General features: G+C 40.7%; 1 protein-coding gene across 2 annotated transcripts in view; it reads left to right on the top strand.

Moving 5' to 3' along the window:
• LOC139386662 (brain abundant, membrane attached signal protein 1) overlaps window positions 1-18,165 on the top strand; it is a 42,223-nt gene extending 24,058 nt beyond the window's left edge. For both annotated transcript variants that reach the window (XM_071132434.1, XM_071132435.1), the window contains exon 2: window positions 17,361-18,165. In XM_071132434.1, the coding sequence (XP_070988535.1) occupies window positions 17,369-18,052 (684 nt within the window). In that variant the 5' untranslated portion in view covers window positions 17,361-17,368 and the 3' untranslated portion in view covers window positions 18,053-18,165. The remainder of the gene's footprint in view (window positions 1-17,360) is intronic.
• Window positions 18,166-18,618: the final 453 nt, after the last annotated feature.

The following is an 18,618-nucleotide window of genomic DNA, read 5'->3' as shown; positions in this document are numbered from 1 at the left end:
TGAATAGGACTGCATGTCACAATTTAATGTGTTCATACATTTTTTACGTATTTCAGTATCACTCGTATTTCATATGTCATAACGATTCATCGAAATGTATGCTACGATGCTGGTAAAGTTGTCTCGGGTATCTACATTGCTGGTCATAAAAAGAAACTAGCTAACTCATGGATGCAAACAATTTTCTTCCCCAAAAACACAGCAAAATGACAATCTGTTTCAGTAGCTATAGTTAGCTAGCTAACTATATAGCTAGGTGTCGTCATCTAAAATAACCCCTCATTTGTAAGACAGTTCTTATTTGATTAATGGTGGTCGGACCCATCTATGCGAGGCTAGCCACAATAAGGATTTGCCAAAACAGTGGACTTTGCGGTTAGCCTTCAAAATAGAAGTATGTCATTGACAGTGATGCAAATTAATACAAATAGTAGATTTATGCCATTAATAGATCATGCTAAACGAGGTTGGAATGTTATATAAAATCAACAAAGGACAATTTGTTAATTTGACATATATGAAATCTCACTGGATGTATTATACTTTAGAATTGTATTGGGGGCATACTTATTTCACTGTACAGCCTTCTCTATGGATTTGGGATCAATGACATGGGGTATCAGTTGTAGCTCTTATTGCGGGACTCTGAAACAACTGTGAATTGAGCCACATTTATTGTCAACCTATGTGTATTGAATACTATTCCAGAGGAAAAACTATACTGCTTGGATGTTTTGGAGTCTGATAACTCTGAGGACTTTGGGAAAAATATATTGGGTATTGAGTAGACTGATTCCCATTTTTATTGATTCCCCAATTTGTAGGTAAAGCTGTACAATGTGCAATATGAATGTCAATATATACAATAGGTTGACTGGAGAGGTGCTTTCACACAGCTACAATGCTAATATTTGTGAAAACGCTTCATAGTTGTGTTCTGTGGGTGTCACCGAGTAGACTGATGCCCCATTTCATTGCTTCACATTCCAACCTTGTTTAACATTATCTAGTCTAACGTTTTTTTGGGTTGCCGGCTGGGATCCATTCCGTTGTCCTGGGTGAAAGGCCGCTTCGTGAAAGTCATATTCTTGGTCGTACTGATGGTGAGTTGACGCTGCTCTTATGTTCAGTAGTTCTTCTCGACTGTATGTAATGAAACCCACGATGACCTGGGGTACCAATGTAAGAAATAACACGTAAAAAAACAAAAAACTGCATAGTTTCCTAGGAACGCGAAGCGGCCATCTCTGTCGGCGCCGGAAGTCTACTGCCACAGAGAGTAGCAGTAGCGTAAAAGCGGGGTTGGTGGGTGGAACACAATGCAGATAGCCCGGTTAGCCAATGTGCGAGAGCACTGGTTGGTCGGCCCATATACAGGGAATTTGGTGCCATTTCGGGAGAAGGCAACTCATGCCTTCCATTATATCAATACAGTTATAGAGCCATGGACAGGCAGTTCTGCCCCTACAGTGTGTATTTAAGATAATAGTTAGCTGCTCTGCTCTCCACCTCTGATCTCAAGTGTACATTTTCTATTGACTCTGGAATATTTGAACATCTACTCCCAACAGCAAAGTGACATTAACATCTTAACAGGTCATGTTTGCGTTAAGTGCGCTCTTATTTGTGGCCCCACGTGATCTCTTGATTGTGTTCTGGAGGACAAAGTCATTGTCATGGTGGGATGACAAACACAATGATGTTTGACTGTGTTCATACGATCTATTCCATTCACCAGCAGCCATGTGTAGCTCTTTTCTGATGCATTTCTGAAATGTTTGAGTTGGAATGCACAGAGCATTGTTTAAATTTAAAACACCGTTCAAGGCATTCAGGATTTTCACAAAGTGAACTTGGATTTCGTTGTTCAAAGATTGTCATATAGGCTCTTATATCGACCACCCATTTGTAGAGTTGAGATAGGCTGGAAGGAGAGGACTAAGGAATAACTAAAATGGCCAATATTAGACGATTTATTATCTATAGAACAAAAGCAGAGAAGATCCAATAAACCTAACAGAAAGGGCTGTGTATGGGAAAGGGGTCAGACTTGGGTCAAACACGTCAAAATATGTCTAATCCCAATGGAAAAGTTGAAAAAGTTGCAATGAAAATACTTATTTAATATACATTGTAATTATAAAATAAGGCCACAGGTCAATTTATTTGGCCTCAGTTGGGTTCTAGATGTACACCTGATGCCCTGAAAAACAGTGATGCTTAGAACTGTGGGGACATACAGAATAAATGGAGTTGCATGACATTTCAAAACACATCAATGTGTTGCTCAATGTGCGTGCTGCATTGAAAATACATAAATATGATTTGGACCACGAGCACAGCAGTAGGCTCAATCCAGCACTTAAACCTGTTCAAAATGGACACCTTATCATTGGTCTCAGACAGCTCTGTGTCGATCATTCAATCCACTTATGCTTTGTGCCAAGCCTACGAGATAGATCAAATGGCCTATTGAGTTGACATACACAGAGGGCTAGCCAGCAACTCAGATGTTTTTTCTTTCCCCAGCTCTGCTCATAGTTGGTCCTACAGGAGCTCTTTTATTTTCCAGACTGCATACATTATTTTATAGATGGCTGACATCTGGAATCGATTGGAGGTAATATTTGAGATGGTGTTGATCACAGTTTTGATTGAGACTATATGCCAATCAATTTCCTGAATTGACATGAGCTTAAATAGAACGGATGTGTCATCTGTTTAAAGGTGTAGGAGGATACAAATAACTGACACAGTTAAACTGTGAAGGACCATCGTGATGTCTCAGCACTTTGACATCATTAACATTGTACCACCCCCAGGAGACTCAGTAGGCAAGTTGGATCATGCCCTGGTACAAAGCCTTGTTCTGGGATACAGGCTGAGGATCAGTCAGTCCCTTTTGTATCCTGAAGCTCGACCATTACATGGAAGATGCACCATCTGAGGCACGTCATTTGAACAGGTGATGGCTCCCTAGGGGTGGCCATTCTGGCTTTGTTAGCGCAGTTACGGTTCATGTGATGCCAGTTTTACAAGGTGTCAACAACCGCCTCAAATGTCCAATGGCTCAGTAGCACTAAAGGAGCAATAATGTGTCGGATTATGTGAATAAATTCCTATGTGAAATAATAATCACCCTAGTTAAAGGTTAAGTGAAATAAATAAATATTGTCTATGGCTTTTGTTACAAGTGTGTTTAATATACTCTGTGTGTGTGTGTGTGTGTGTGTGTGTGTGTGTGTATATCTCGCTCTCGCTCGGGTTTAAATGACAGCATTGGTTTAGAGATACTATAGTCACTGTAACTACCCACCAAAAAAGCAAGAACCTTTCAGACTAGGGTTGTAAAAATTCTGGAAACTTTAAAAAAATATTCAGGTTTTCCAGAAAACCTCCAACCAGGTTATCAGAATTTTGCAACCCTATTTAAGAATATGGCCAACCAGTTTTGCCAGTTTAAACAGAAGCAAAAGGCTTCAAAAGTTTGTAATTACCACTTTAAAATGTCAGACTTGATTAGGCCTAACTAAAAATGTATCATCCCCTACAAAAATGTCCATTAATTATAATCCACACAATAATTCCCATTTACGATAGCTTCAGGATTATTTATTTTTTACTGCTGTGAGAAACCGGTCAAATTAAGATCCTATATCTGTAGCATTACAAGTTCCAGAAAAATAACATTAAATGGGAACTAACAGTGTTTCCAACATGTCCTTATCAAATCACAATACATCAACCTGCCTTACTTCCAAACCCACCGCATTGTCTGCTGAAGGAAATAAATCACACGAGTGAAAAGCAAACCATCTCCGATTTGAGTTCTTGAACACTCGCTGTTATAGTCAGACTTAGTCAGACGCAGCTGTTTAGTCCAGGTTGGAAGGACAGTGGATGGCCATGTGGTTGGTTATGGGGGATTGTAAATACCATATAGCCCTCGGATGTGTTGGTAGCTTCAGGAGCGTGGAACAGGAGAGCTGCTGAATTGTTAAAGGAGACGTTGCGGACGACGGATCAATCCTGGCCCCCTCTGGGTGTCACTGAACACTTTGATACGGAATTCAATACATTACTGATGCTACCCTTACTATGTGATTATGCTCTATTTACAGTATTTGGCTTTTGGGTCTACGTTTGTATATGGTTGCTGCACATTGGGGTTACTTGTTGTTACATTGTAATGTTTGTACGTTGTGGCTAATTGGCACAGACATGGCCCTGCGCTATTTCATGGCTAACTCGGTGCTTAACCATAACTGACTTACATAAAAACCTAAGTTGGTTCTTCTGAATGTCTGCCCTATTCAGCCATTCAACGTGCCTAAAAATTGCTCTGCCTGTGTCCAAATTATCTAATATTACCTCTATTTTAATGTATTATCTTGAAGCGATAATAGTGCAACAAATATCTGCATTGTTGTGGATTCAAGCCCTTACAGGGTCTAGCGAATATATTGTATATGCTGTTATCCCGCTGCTGAGGTTTGGTTACACCTGTCCATTAGTTTAAATGCCCTGAAACCCTGACCTGGATGTGTCAGACAGCGTAGCGCGACACTGAAATCTTTCCCCCACTTTAAGGGGAAACAACGCCTGGAGTGCTCGCTTAAATTCACAATAACCCAAGATGGGATGTCAAATGAGGTACTCTGAACTACTCACTTTGTCAGGGTTTAGACATATTTCTGTGTGTGTTCTGAATGTCGGTTGGGTTGGAATATCTCTACTGTTCAATGCAAAGTGTTGGCCTATATGTCAAACCTGTGAACAGCACATCAAATACGATGTAAAAAGTGGATAATAAAATGCACATAGCAATTTCAATCATTCCTGAATACAAGGGAAGTTTTGCTGAACTATTAATGACAAACATTGTAGATTACAGCAACCTGATTCTCTTCTGGGCTATCACCTACTGCACTGGCATTATTGTAATGGTAATAAGCATAGTAGTGGATCTGTGGTATGACTGGTCTTTTCCTATGGTGGTCGTTCAAGGTTATGCCAGCTTGGTGAGGACTGACGTTATGACGCTGACAAGTCTAGAGGGAAAGGATTTTCAAATGGAAATGCCACAATATCTTGCGGGACTGAGATTTTAGTGCATGTATTTAATTTCCTTTCTGTTGCTTGCTTTCCCGTTTTGTTGTTTGCCATTTATTTCTGGCATAGCAGAATAGCAGACAAAGCGCAACTGGAACGGAGTCAGGTCAGCCTTGTTGAATTGTTTGGGCTAAGATATAATTCAAACTGAAAATGGATCCTCGTTAATTCGCATTCAAACCAAAGCTCTCAAAGCGCATTGAACGAAAAGTCAAAGCTTGCTCACTCACTCTCATCTTTGCTGAGTCCGTCCTTTGACTCCTAAGCAGCCACTGAACACACACAGACAATTCTTTCTCGGCGGCCATTTTGATCAATAGCCATTTCCAGTGAAGGAGTTTGCCCCAGCTCTGTCAATTTGGGAATTGATCCAGTAAACACAAACAAATTGTGTGTGTGTGTGTGTGTGTGTGTGTGTGTGTGTGTGTGTGGGGGGGGGGAGGGGGGGGGACGTGCGTGTGTGTGTACTGCCTTGGGCCAAAACAAGCAGCTGACAGTCTAAATGCACAGTATGGAAAATTACTCTCCTTTTTTCAATGTCTAAGCAATATTAGAAGGTGGACTTCAACTACAAAAGGTCATGATTGATTAGTGGAAGTTCATGTGAAACCAGAGTGCCTTCTGCAGAAAAAACAGGCATTACAGTATTTTTTTCAGTGATACATGATGGATAATACTGGTTTATAGGGTTGCAAAATGTTCAATAAATCTTGCTTGTAGGATGCTTACTCCATCTTGATTACAATAATATTCCAACAAAGATATCAGGAAATCTGGGATTTTTGGGAAAGGTTTCTGGAATTTTGCATCATCAGTGTTAATCTTAAAGGGATAGTTCACTGAATAGATAGATACATTTAAGTACTTTGTTCATTAGTCCACTCTGCTCTGTACTGGAAGTGTTTTGTCGCACACTTGACTGCTGACATGCTACACTTTTGGGGATTATATTCATGGTGGACTGATTTAACAAAGTACTATCCCTTTAAATATGAGCAAATGGTCTGTCCAGTCTTTGTTTAACAACTTAGCGCTGTTTCAACTAATTTTGTTTATTTGAGTCAGTAATGCCCAGAGCGCACAGGACCCCCTACCGGGGAATGAGCAACTGAAAACTCTCAAGAGTCCTGATTCTACGAGCATGTCGTTCACCATAGGGGGCTTATTAGAGCTGTCATTCCTGTCATGTGCTTTAAACAATGTACATTTGTTGATTGCTAGGCACACAAAAAAATATTATTTCTTGATACACTTCAAACAAGGTCTAGTTGTGGCCGCAACCGGACTAGATTGTGAACGACTTGGCAGAATGCATTGCTTGACTGCAGTTTCAAATTCAGTCTTGTGTTTCTTTCTGTGAGCTGATATTTCTGCGTAGCAGTCCTGGAAGAGCTGCACGGCAGTCACGTGCGCACCTTAGAGGGAACACTGGTTATGGGTATGCTTGTAATTGTTAAGGACCGGGGTGTTTTTCAGGATAAAAAAGAAATGGAGTTAAGCACAGGCAACAAAAAAATTACCTGGTTCAGTCAGCTGTCCACCAGACCCTGGGAGATTAATTCACCTTTCAGTAGGACAAAAACTACAACACAAGGCCAAATCTACTCTGGAGTTACTTATCAAGAAGTCAGTAAATGTTCCTGGGTGGCCGAGTTACAGTTTCGACTTAAATCTGCCTGAAAATCTATGGGCAGACATGAAAATGGTTGTCTAGCAATGATCAACAACCAATTGTGACTCAACACCTGGATTTGGTCTTATGTAGCATCATTTGAATTTCTGTTTTTTTTACATTGGCTAAAAGTAGAGACAGAGCTACAAAATGGTACATCATACACTGCATTTTAGGAAACAATGGGAAAGTAATTATGCTTTGAAATTTTCAGGTAGCTTACCAACCAGGTTCTATGGCTATAACTAGTCAAGCAAATGTGTCTGAGATACGAAGAATAAGATCATACACATAACGTTAGCTAGCGACCCAGCCAGCTATTGTTAGCTAGCTAACAGTACACTTGAAATGAAACCACTTTCTGTCAAATTAGAAATGTGTAATATCTGAAAATCTAGCTAGCTAGACTATCTTACCCGTGGTCTGAAATCGGAGTAGATAGCCATCTCCTTAGCTATCATTCTCGAATTCCGCTGATTTCAAAACTCGGTCCTCCAGAAAGTGGAGAACATGCACTTAATGTTAGCTAGCAAGCCATCCAGCTAACGTTAGCTAGCTAACATTACACTTTAACAGTAGGTTTATGCAGTTTTACTACGCAATACATTTTTATAAAAAAAGTCACTTTTGACACGATTACCTACACATACTGACCAGCTCCAATAAACAGACGCGTGCTATATGGCAGACCAATCCAAACTCTTGTCTCGGCATGTCCAGCCAACTCATTATATCAGCCAATCATGGCTAGCGGGAAGGTTGTTCACTTTATCTGTGGCTAAACCAGCTAGGCGTGTAATTTTTAACAATTTTATTTGAATATACTAGTTTCCTGAATCGGGTCACAATTTACCGGAGCTTGAAGAATTTTGAAAATAATAATAGGCAAATATTGTACAATCCAGATGTGCAAAGCTGTTAGAGACATAAGGCTCTGCATGGTCAATACGACGTCTGCATTGGCTGTGCAGCATTTGCGGTGATGCGGCATCTGCAGAAGTCAGCGCATTCATAATTCTTGTGCTTTGCAAAGCAGCACAGAGCTGTTGGGCAGAGCTTTAGTGAAGGAAGTTGTCATAGAAATTAGTTAGTTTATACAGGACCTCCAGCCCCCACCTACAGTCAACCAATAATGTAAATAAGGAGCCCTCCTCATTGTTACAAAAATTTACAGAGCTTTACAGAGCTCAATTTGGCCTCTGCATGTCTTCGGAGGTTCCTGAATAGCATCACACCCTTCATACGGAGCCTCCGACCACATTTTCCAATCAATTGTAAATTGATAGAACCAATCTGTAATCACCACCAAAGGTGATTCTAATGTATTGACTCTGGGCTGTGTATACTTATGTAAATTAGATATTTACACAAAACATGTTTTTTGAAATGTATTTAATACATTTTTAGTTCAGGCTGTAGCACCACTAAATGTGGGGTATGAATACTTTTTGACGGTTCTGTATTTCAAACAACCAATGAGTAACTCCGCCGTTAATCCAGCTGTATATTGAACGTTGAGATTGCCGAAAGACCAATCTCTTTGGCACTAACATGGAGTGGCAAAGAGTGGAATGTTAGCTAAAAAAAACTGGTACCCAGACTTGAGACATTCAATCCTCTCCTGGATCAAAATCCCTGTTGCCTATAATTTAAAAAAATAACTTTCCTTGTAATGCACTTTCGGTAAAACTGTATACCCGGTATGGACCAGAAACAATATGAAAATCTGAATACCGCCCAACCCTTACACACACAGCTAGCTGGGTCAACCCACATAAAAAATAAATTTTACTATAGAATACTACAGTACTTACTATAGAATTCTAAAGTAAACTGAAGAATACTATACTACACACTGTAGTGTACCTAATATAGAATCTAGTGATATACTGTAGAATACTACAGTAAACACTACCATATTATTTGAAGAAAAACTGTAGTAAATATTACAGTAATGTCCCACAAACACTATTGTCCGCAAAAACACTACACTTTAACTATATCAAATTCTACAGAATTACATTTGCATATATACTTCCCATTCCCCTTCCCTTTATCGCAATTTGTGCCACCCATAAGTGGGAAACCTACATGCCAAGTGTAGAGTTGAATGCGTTGCAGACAGTATATAGAAAAGAGCAGAAGCGCTGAACTATCCATTCAGACCCCAGTCCTACTTACCTACAGGTAATGAAAAATGGGCTCTATTAGTATTACTCCAGTAGGTTTCCTGAAGGAGTAAGATTCCATGTTTGTCAGATAATAAACAAAAACACTAGAGTTTTCTTTTACTACAGTGTCGATACCATAGTCAACTGTAAATACTACAGTATAAGTCAGTATACACTAAAGTATTCACTGAGAAGGAAGAGGTTTTTATTTTTAAATTTTTGGGAATTTGGTCCACAAAAACACTACACTGAATACTACAGTAAAGTCCACAAAAACTACAGTGAATACTATAGTATTTACACTTTAGTATACTATTGTGTTTCCTCTTGTGGGAAGACAACCAGGGAAATTGCAGGTGACGATTCTTTCCTGCATTCAGCAGTTGCTTGGACTAGCCACATCCCTAACCCCTTCCCTCTTGGTTTACTGGATGCATCCCAAATGACACTCTATTCCCTCTATAGTACACTAGTGTTGACCAGGGCTCTGGCAAAAAAAATTGCACTTTGTAAGGAACAAGGTGCCATTTGGGATGCAAACACTGAGTTGCTTTTAGAGCCAAGTTAGCAACGGCATGATTGATGATCCAGTATCCACCGCCAATGGCTCTCTTCTCCTAGATGATTGTGATAAAAAAATCTGCTCTGACGTTGTCAGTCTAAATTAACATTTGATATGCAGAAGACTCAAGCGATGGTGATTCAGCATTAAGGTTAGATAGTGTGGTTCGTTGATTAGGACAATCTTTTCTCTCCTGTCCTGTTGTCCCTTGCAATCATATCTACCTCTCTCTCTCTTGTCTCATTTTACAATGTCCATCTTTCACACTGTTTCTGTCCTCATCTCATTTACCTGTCCCTTTTTTAACTGCTTGGTCTCTTCCTCCCCTCTTCCTCCTCTCACTCTCTTCCGTGCTGGCTCCTTAGTGTCTTCTCTATCCCTCGCTCTCCACCACCTCCCTTTTTTGCTTCTCTGTCCCTCTCTCCTCTTCCCCCCTTTCCTTCCTTCTTTCTTTCCTTCTCTCTGGTATGGGGCAGATGGACTTCTCTCCAGGAGGCCCAGAGGTCTCAGTAATCCGGTAGCAGTGGCAGGCTGGGGCGGCGGCTCCTTTCACCGGTGGTCTAGGATGACACACTGAAGGTCAAGGCTGCCATCCTGAGATGCCCTCCCTTTCTGTCTGGCTACGCTACTGTCATGACCATGAGCCAGCCATGTTACAGTGCTGTGGGAAATACAATAGGCACAGACACAGAGGCACTATAAGTACCATGCTAACAAGGGTTTATAAGGGCAAATAAGCATTAATAAGCCCTTATAAATGCCTTGTTAATGGATTATTAATAACAGTATTTCCACAGATAAAGACAGCAAAAGGCACAGTAGAAGGCATGGTTCCATGCCAACAACCGTTTATAATGTGTTATAAGGCACAAATAACTCCCGTAACAAGACATTAATAAGGAATTAATAATACCTGTAAGAAGTTCCCTTCGTTTTATTGTCAACATTTTAGTCCTTGCTATAAAGTACGTAATGTTTTCAAGATCCCTGTGACCGTATTAAACAGGACGCTATGTCGAAACACATCAACTCATTTCAAAGTACTCAGCGCTGCATTTATTTTCAATACGTAATTGGAATACAACAGTTAAGTGCACAACTAGCTACACCCTAAACATTAATAAATCATTGACACCCATGGACATCGCAAAATAAGATGTTTTAAAATACAATTCCACTACTTCACTGAAGGAGGGTAGTATGGAGTCATATGACGTTAGTGCTGCAAATTTGTGCTGTTAAAATGGTGCCTTGAGTATAAGACTTTACACAAGGAAAGATTTGCTCTCTACCCTTTCAACCATCATGCTGGTCATACATTGGTCCTCCAGATGAGGGAAATGAGGATGACATCAATTGATAGATAACAGATACTGTGTGACCTTAGTGGTCATTTTGAGATTATGTGTGGTGACTCAAGTACTCACGACTTGGAAGTTGAAACAGTGATTGACGTTAACTGCTATTTGCTCTTGCAGTGATTCCAGAGACAAAAGACTTGCCCTTTCACTAAGTGGTCATTCATGTAGAGTTGGTGTGTGTTTGTGGTGTGTAAGAATTTCCCACAATCAATTACTCATTTTAAGTAAAAAAAATAAATATATATATATATATATATATATATATATACAGTGCCTTGCGAAAGTATTCGGCCCCCTTGAACTTTGCGACCTTTTGCCACATTTCAGGCTTCAAACATAAAGATATAAAACTGTATTTTTTTGTGAAGAATCAACAACAAGTGGGACACAATCATGAAGTGGAACAACATTTATTGGATATTTCAAACTTTTTTAACAAATCAAAAACTGAAAAATTGGGCGTGCAAAATTATTCAGCCCCTTTACTTTCAGTGCAGCAAACTCTCTCCAGAAGTTCAGTGAGGATCTCTGAATGATCCAATGTTGACCTAAATGACTAATGATGATAAATACAATCCACCTGTGTGTAATCAAGTCTCCGTATAAATGCACCTGCACTGTGATAGTCTCAGAGGTCCGTTAAAAGTGCAGAGAGCATCATGAAGAACAAGGAACACACCAGGCAGGTCCGAGATACTGTTGTGAAGAAGTTTAAAGCCGGATTTGGATACAAAAAGATTTCCCAAGCTTTAATCATCCCAAGGAGCACTGTGCAAGCGATAATATTGAAATGGAAGGAGTATCAGACCACTGCAAATCTACCAAGACCTGGCCGTCCCTCTAAACTTTCAGCTCATACAAGGAGAAGACTGATCAGAGATGCAGCCAAGAGGCCCATGATCACTCTGGATGAACTGCAGAGATCTACAGCTGAGGTGGGAGACTCTGTCCATAGGACAACAATCAGTCGTATATTGCACAAATCTGGCCTTTATGGAAGAGTGGCAAGAAGCCATTTCTTAAAGATATCCATAAAAAGTGTTGTTTAAAGTTTGCCACAAGCCACCTGGGAGACACACCAAACATGTGGAAGAAGGTGCTCTGGTCAGATGAAACCAAAATTGAACTTTTGGCAACAATGCAAAACGTTATGTTTGGCGTAAAAGCAACACATCTGAACACACCATCCCCACTGTCAAACATGGTGGTGGCAGCATCATGGTTTGGGCCTGCTTTTCTTCATTCAGCAGGGACAGGGAAGATGATTAAAATTGATGGGAAGATGGATGGAGCCAAATACAGGACCATTCTGGAAGAAAACCTGATGGAGTCTGCAAAAGACCTGAGACTGGGACGGAGATTTGTCTTCCAACAAGACAATGATCCAAAACATAAAGCAAAATCTACAATGGAATGGTTCAAAAATAAACATATCCAGGTGTTAGAATGGCCAAGTCAAAGTCCAGACCTGAATCCAATCGAGAATCTGTGGAAAGAACTGAAAACTGCTGTTCACAAATGCTCTCCATCCAACCTCACTGAGCTTGAGCTGTTTTGCAAGGAGGAATGGGAAAAAATGTCAGTCTCTCGATGTGCAAAACTGATAGAGACATACCCCAAGCGACTTACAGCTGTAATCGCAGCAAAAGGTGGTGCTAAAAAGTATTAACTTAAGGGGGCTGAATAATTTTGCACGCCCAATTTTTCTGTTTTTGATTTGTTAAAAAAGTTTGAAATATCCAATAAATGTCGTTCCACTTCATTATTGTGTCCCACTTGTTGTTGATTCTTCACAAAAAAATACAGTTTTATATCTTTATGTTTGAAGCCTGAAATGTGGCAAAAGGTCGCAAAGTTCAAAGGGGCCAAATACTTTCGCAAGGCACTGTGTATATATATACATACATACATACATACATACATACATACATACATACATACATACATACATACATACATACATACATACATACATACATACATACATACATACATACATACATACATACATACATACATACATACATACATACATACATACATACACACACACACACACACACACACACACACACACAATATGGTCACACCTACCCATTCATGGGTTTTACTTTATTTTTCTATTTTCTACATTGTAGAATAATAGTGAATACATCAAAACTATGAAATAACACACATGGAATCATGTAGTAACCAAAAAAGTGTTAAACAAATCCAAATATATTTGAGATTTTACATTCTTTTCCTTGACAGCTTTGCACACACTTGGCATTCTCTCAACCAGCTTCACCTGGAATGCTTTTCCATTAGTCTTGAAAGCGTTCCCGCATATGCTGAGCACTTGTTGGCTGCTTTTCCTTCACCACTCACTCATCCCAAACCATCTCAGTTGTGTTGAGGTGGGGTTATTGTGGAGGCCAGGTCATCTGATGCAGCAATCCATCACTCTCCTTGGTCAAATAGCCCTTACACAGCCTGGAGGTGTGTTGGGTCATTTTCCTGTTGAAAAACAAATGATAGTACCACTAAGCACAATCCAGATGGGATGGCGTATCGCTGCAGAATGCTGTCGTAGCCATGCTGCTTAAGTGTGCCTTGAATTCTAAATAAATCACTGACAGTGTCACCAGCAAAGCACCCCCACACGATCACACCTCCTCCATGCTTCATGGTGGGAACCACACATGCGGAGATTGACCGTTCAACTACTTTGTGTCTCACAAAACAGGGCGGTTGGAACCAAAAATCGCAAATTTGGACTCATCAGACCAAGCAAGTCTCTTCTTATTGGTGTCCTTTAGTAGTGGTTTCTTTGTAGCAATTCGACCATGAAGGCCTGATTCATGCTGTCTAATCTGAACAGTTGATGTTGAGATGTGTTTGTTACTTGAACTCTGGGAAGCGTTTTATTTGGGCTGCAATTGCTGAGGCTGGTAACTCTAATGAATGTATCTTCTGCAGCAGAGGTAACTCTGGGTCTTCCTTTCCTGTGCCAGTCCTCATGAGAATCAGTTTCATCATAGCGCTATATGGTTTTTACGACTGCGTTTGAAGAAACTTTCAAAGTTCTTGAAATGTTCCGTATTGACTGACCTTCATGTCTTAAAGTAATGATGGACTGTCATTTTGGTTTACTTAGTTGCCATATTGGACCAAATAGGGCTATCTTCCTATTCCCCCCCCCCCCCCCCCACACACACACACACACACACACACCTTGTCACAACACAAACTCATTAAGAAACTCATTAAGAAGGAAAGAAATTCCATAAATCAAATATTAACAAGGCACACCTGCAGGTGACTACCTCATGAAGCTGGTTGAGAGGATGCCAAGAGTGTGCAAAACTGTCAAGGCAAAGGGTGGCTACCTCAAATATGAAATATATTTTGATTTGTTTGACACGTGGAATCATGTAGTAACCAAAAAGTGTTATTTCATAGTATTGATGTCTTCACTATTATTCTACAAATAAAGAAAAACCCTGGAATGAGTAGGTGTGTCCAGACTTTTGACTGGTACTGTATACATACAGGGCCTTCGGAAGTATTCAGACCCCTTGACTTGTTCCACATTTGGTTATGTTACAGCTTTTTTTCTAAAATAAAACATCCTCAGCAATCTACACACAATACCCCATAATGACAAAACGAAAACAGGTTTTTAGATATGTTTGCAAATGTATTAACATAAAAAAAGATACTTTTTACATAAGTATTCAGACCCTCTGCTATGAGCCTCGATATTGAGCTCAGGCGGGGACCTTCAATGCTGCATAATTTTTTTGGTACCCTTCCCCAGATCTGTGCTCTGACATGCACTGTCAACTGTGGGAACTCAGAGACAGGTGTCTGCCTTTCCAAATCATGTCCAATCAAGTTGTAGAAACATCTCAAGGATGATCAATGGAAAAAGGATCCAAGCACATAGTGGCCGCCATCATTCTTAAATGGAAGAAGTTGCGTTGCTTTGCTTTGTCATTATGGGGTATTGTGTGTAGACTGATGAGGGAGGAAATTATTGAATACATTTTAGAATAAGGCTGTAATGTATGTGTGTGGGCAATGTATGTAGTACTAAGTACTATGCGTTCAAGAAAAAATAACCATGAAATATTGGTTTGATTGCAATGGAAATAGAATTGGCTGAGCCCTGTAGTTAAAGACGAAGCTTGCATTTTCTATGGCTCCATGACAAAATTCTGTCATAGAGGAACGGTCGTGAACAGTGACTACATACCTGAACAAGTCCGATCTCTCTTGGATCCGTATGTAGTGGCTGCTGTTTGCAGGTTAAATGGACTCGTTTGTGTCTGAATTGGAGCGGTTCCTTTGGTCTGGTTCCAGCCCCTGCATACACTAAACCACATGTACTGCAGAGCGAGACACTGCGTCTTTGTGAAGAGAATTCAGTGTGTGAGGATGTTTGTCAGGGATTGTGGCCACACAGGCTGCCAGTCAAATGGTACAGGGTAGAAAAGAGTCCCTATTGTCATCTGTAAAAACCCGTGATAGGAACGGTATGGAGTCTGTAGACATTCAGAGCAATTCACATGACAGTGAAATATTAGGGATAGCACTATGGATTATATGGACATGAGGTTACATCACAATTCATGGGCCTTTCGCGAATGGGCCACATATCTTAAACATCTGTCTACACCTCTCAACGTCTTCAGTTTTGATGTAAAGCACAGTGCACATTCAAATTTTCCACCAGTACACTATGAAATACGTTAGTAAGTCAAGAGTTTGTAAATTGTTTGAAACCTCTAGGCTGCACAATGAATTGCCTTACTGGGACGATACATATATTGGTTCATCTATCGATTTGATTCTCATTCATCTTCTGGCTTTTTAAACATTTTAAGTTCATCATAAAGTGCCTTTAGTATCTCGCTACATGTAATGTGATAATGTGGAGAATATATGTAATACTCTGCTATATAATATGTAATATCTATATAATATATATATATATATATATATATATATATTTTTATTATTATTATTATTTTTTATATATATATATATATATATATATATATATATTATAAAGCACTCGGCACCTGTTAGGTCTATTGGATGTGCATATGGAGGTACACTATTTGGATACATTTTTAGGTATTAAAAATCCTCTTCCCCATAGCGGAGGCAGATGGTCACTCAGGTTCAATTGCGTTATAATAGATGGAGAGAGCCAAGAGCCTGCAGGTATGTGTTCAGCAGAAGCCAAGTCAGACACTGGTCAGACACTGTCTGACTTCTTATATAACTCAATTGTTAGAGGAGGAGATACCTGAAGTGCCCTCTTATCCCTGTCACTGATCCCAAATCCAACTCATTGTTCAATGGAAAGGTATTAATAACCCTATATTTGGACCATCCACCATAAAAACATGTTTTTGACACTGTTAGCATGATGTAACACATCCTAGTCAAGATTTGACAACTGACTTCAAACAGTCACGACAATGCCACTAATCACTAAGTCTAGCAAGGTTACTAGCTGATGAAGTTGCCATGGAAGCCACATGCAATATTGTACAATAGAAAATAAATATAGACTTAAGCCTCCTGGGCTGCTCATGATAACTATTATATCATGCGTATTACAGTATAATTGCAGTTTTATGACGGGAGTTTCAAGTCCATTGGTACTACAGAAGGTTGGTCATCAACTTGACACCTTAACAGATGTTTATTAATATTTGTAGTAGAAATTTCTCCCTCGCTCCCCAGTCCTCTGAATCAGTGTTTCACCAATATGAACGAAGGGTTGAATGTGTGCATGAGGAATGTATAGCTTTGCATCATCTGTTGCTGAGAATTCCATTAGCTTGCTGCAATAATCTTCAGAGGGACTTTAAGGGGCTATTTGATAGGAGTGCATGTGGTTAGGAGTAAGAGATATTTTAATTTCCACTCGCTCTTGGCGTCTGAGTGACGGGAGTGCTTTTTGCATACTCAATAAAGGGACTGTGATGTTTTGAGTAACTAGCACATATGAAGCGAGTGAAGTCTAGCTGTGTAAGGCGAAACTTGCTGAAAAAATCTGTCTGCATACTGAGAGGTAGAAGTAGCCAGATGCGGATCAGGGACCGTATATCAAGGGTTTCAGAGTAAGAATGCTGATTTTAAGATCAGTTTTGCCTTTCGGATCTCAATAAATAACATTACAGGGACTGGGGGGACCTGATCCTAGATCAACATCAACACTGAAAAACTTTGTGTTTTCAGGCAGTAGCATTGTGAAAAATCTTAAGCATTGCTGCAGCAGATTTGTAGAAATCCATCCCTCTGTTGGTTCATAAATTAACAGTTGAAAGCAGTACATTTTCCTGACTTGTATTGTAATTGCTTAAATGCATACATACATCCTACTTGGTACATCAATGTTGAGTACCAGAGTGCAGTGCATCAGTATATCACCACAAGCTTTTCCAAAGTCTAAATTAATTCCTTTCTTTTTGATCTTTCAGAGACTAAAATGGGAGGCAAGCTCAGCAAAAAGAAGAAGGGATACAATGTAAACGATGAGAAGGCCAAGGACAAGGATGCCAAACCAGAGGGCGCAACAGCCGAGGAGAGCGAACCTCAGAACGACAAAAAGGACGAGGCCCCTGCTCCCGCCGAGACCGAGATAGCTAACGACACAAAGGATGTGCCCGCAGCCGATACCACGACGACCAAGGAGGAAGAAAAGGGCGCCTCCCCTCCCGCCAAGGAGCCGGAAAAACCTGCAGCAGAGCCCAAAGCGGAGGTGTCTAAGGCTGCGGAAGTCACCGACCCTGCCCCCATAGCCAAGGAGAAACCAGCCGCCCCTGCGAAAGAGCCAGCCCCCTCCACTAAGGAAGCCGCCCAAGCTCCAGAGGTCAAGGCCCAGGCGCCTGCACCACCCGCAGCCCAGGCTGAAAGCAAAGACGAGGCCGACGCTAAAAAGACTGAGGCCCCCGCAGTACCAGCGGCTAAAGCCGAGGCGGCCCCTGTTGCCTCTGCCCCCCAGGCCAAGCCCACAGAAGCAGCAGCGGCGGTCCCGGCCAAGGAGGCCCCGGCTGCTCGTTCAACAGCAGCACCACTGGCTGCCACTGAGTCCGCTGCACTGGTCAAGGAGGCCAATGCCACAGAGGCCCCAGTTCCAAGCAAGGATCAAACCGTGGAAGTTCAAGATTAATGGACACCTCTTTTAAGAAAATACATTACATTAAACAACAAAAATGAAGTAAAATAGAGAAAAAATGTAATAAAATAGCCCACCCATATTAATATTAAAATAATAATAATAATGATTTGTTGGAGGAGGATTGTGACAACAACCTTGAGAAGGATGATGCTGCTGCTGCCGATGATTATTATTGTTATGGTTATTCTATTTTTTTTCTGCTGTAGTATTTGAACTTGAATAAAAGTCTGTCAGCCATATGCCCCTCCATTCCACAGCATCCTTCCTCCATCCATTTCTGGGATTCAGCATTCTCCGCCTTCATCTCTCTGTCTTCTCAGAGACCTCTGTAGTCTGGGACCATACACGTACATTTCCCCTAGACAGTGTGCTGCCGATGTCTGAAAACGAGGGGGAAAGGGGGGTTGAATCTATTTACCAGCTGGACATGCACTCTGTCTGTCCCATCCTCGACTCACCCCCTCCCCCATTCTCCAAACTCGCTCCTCTCCAGAGTGCCGTGTTCTCTGCTACCGTACCTGGCACGTCTGTTTTTAGCGCCAAGTGAGTTCCCTTTG

Source organism: Oncorhynchus clarkii, chromosome 28 (assembly GCF_045791955.1).
Source record: "Oncorhynchus clarkii lewisi isolate Uvic-CL-2024 chromosome 28, UVic_Ocla_1.0, whole genome shotgun sequence".
NCBI classification, from domain to species: domain Eukaryota; kingdom Metazoa; phylum Chordata; class Actinopteri; order Salmoniformes; family Salmonidae; genus Oncorhynchus; species Oncorhynchus clarkii.
The sequence above is the reverse complement of the archived record's forward strand: the minus strand, read 5'-3'. Positions and strand labels throughout refer to the sequence as shown.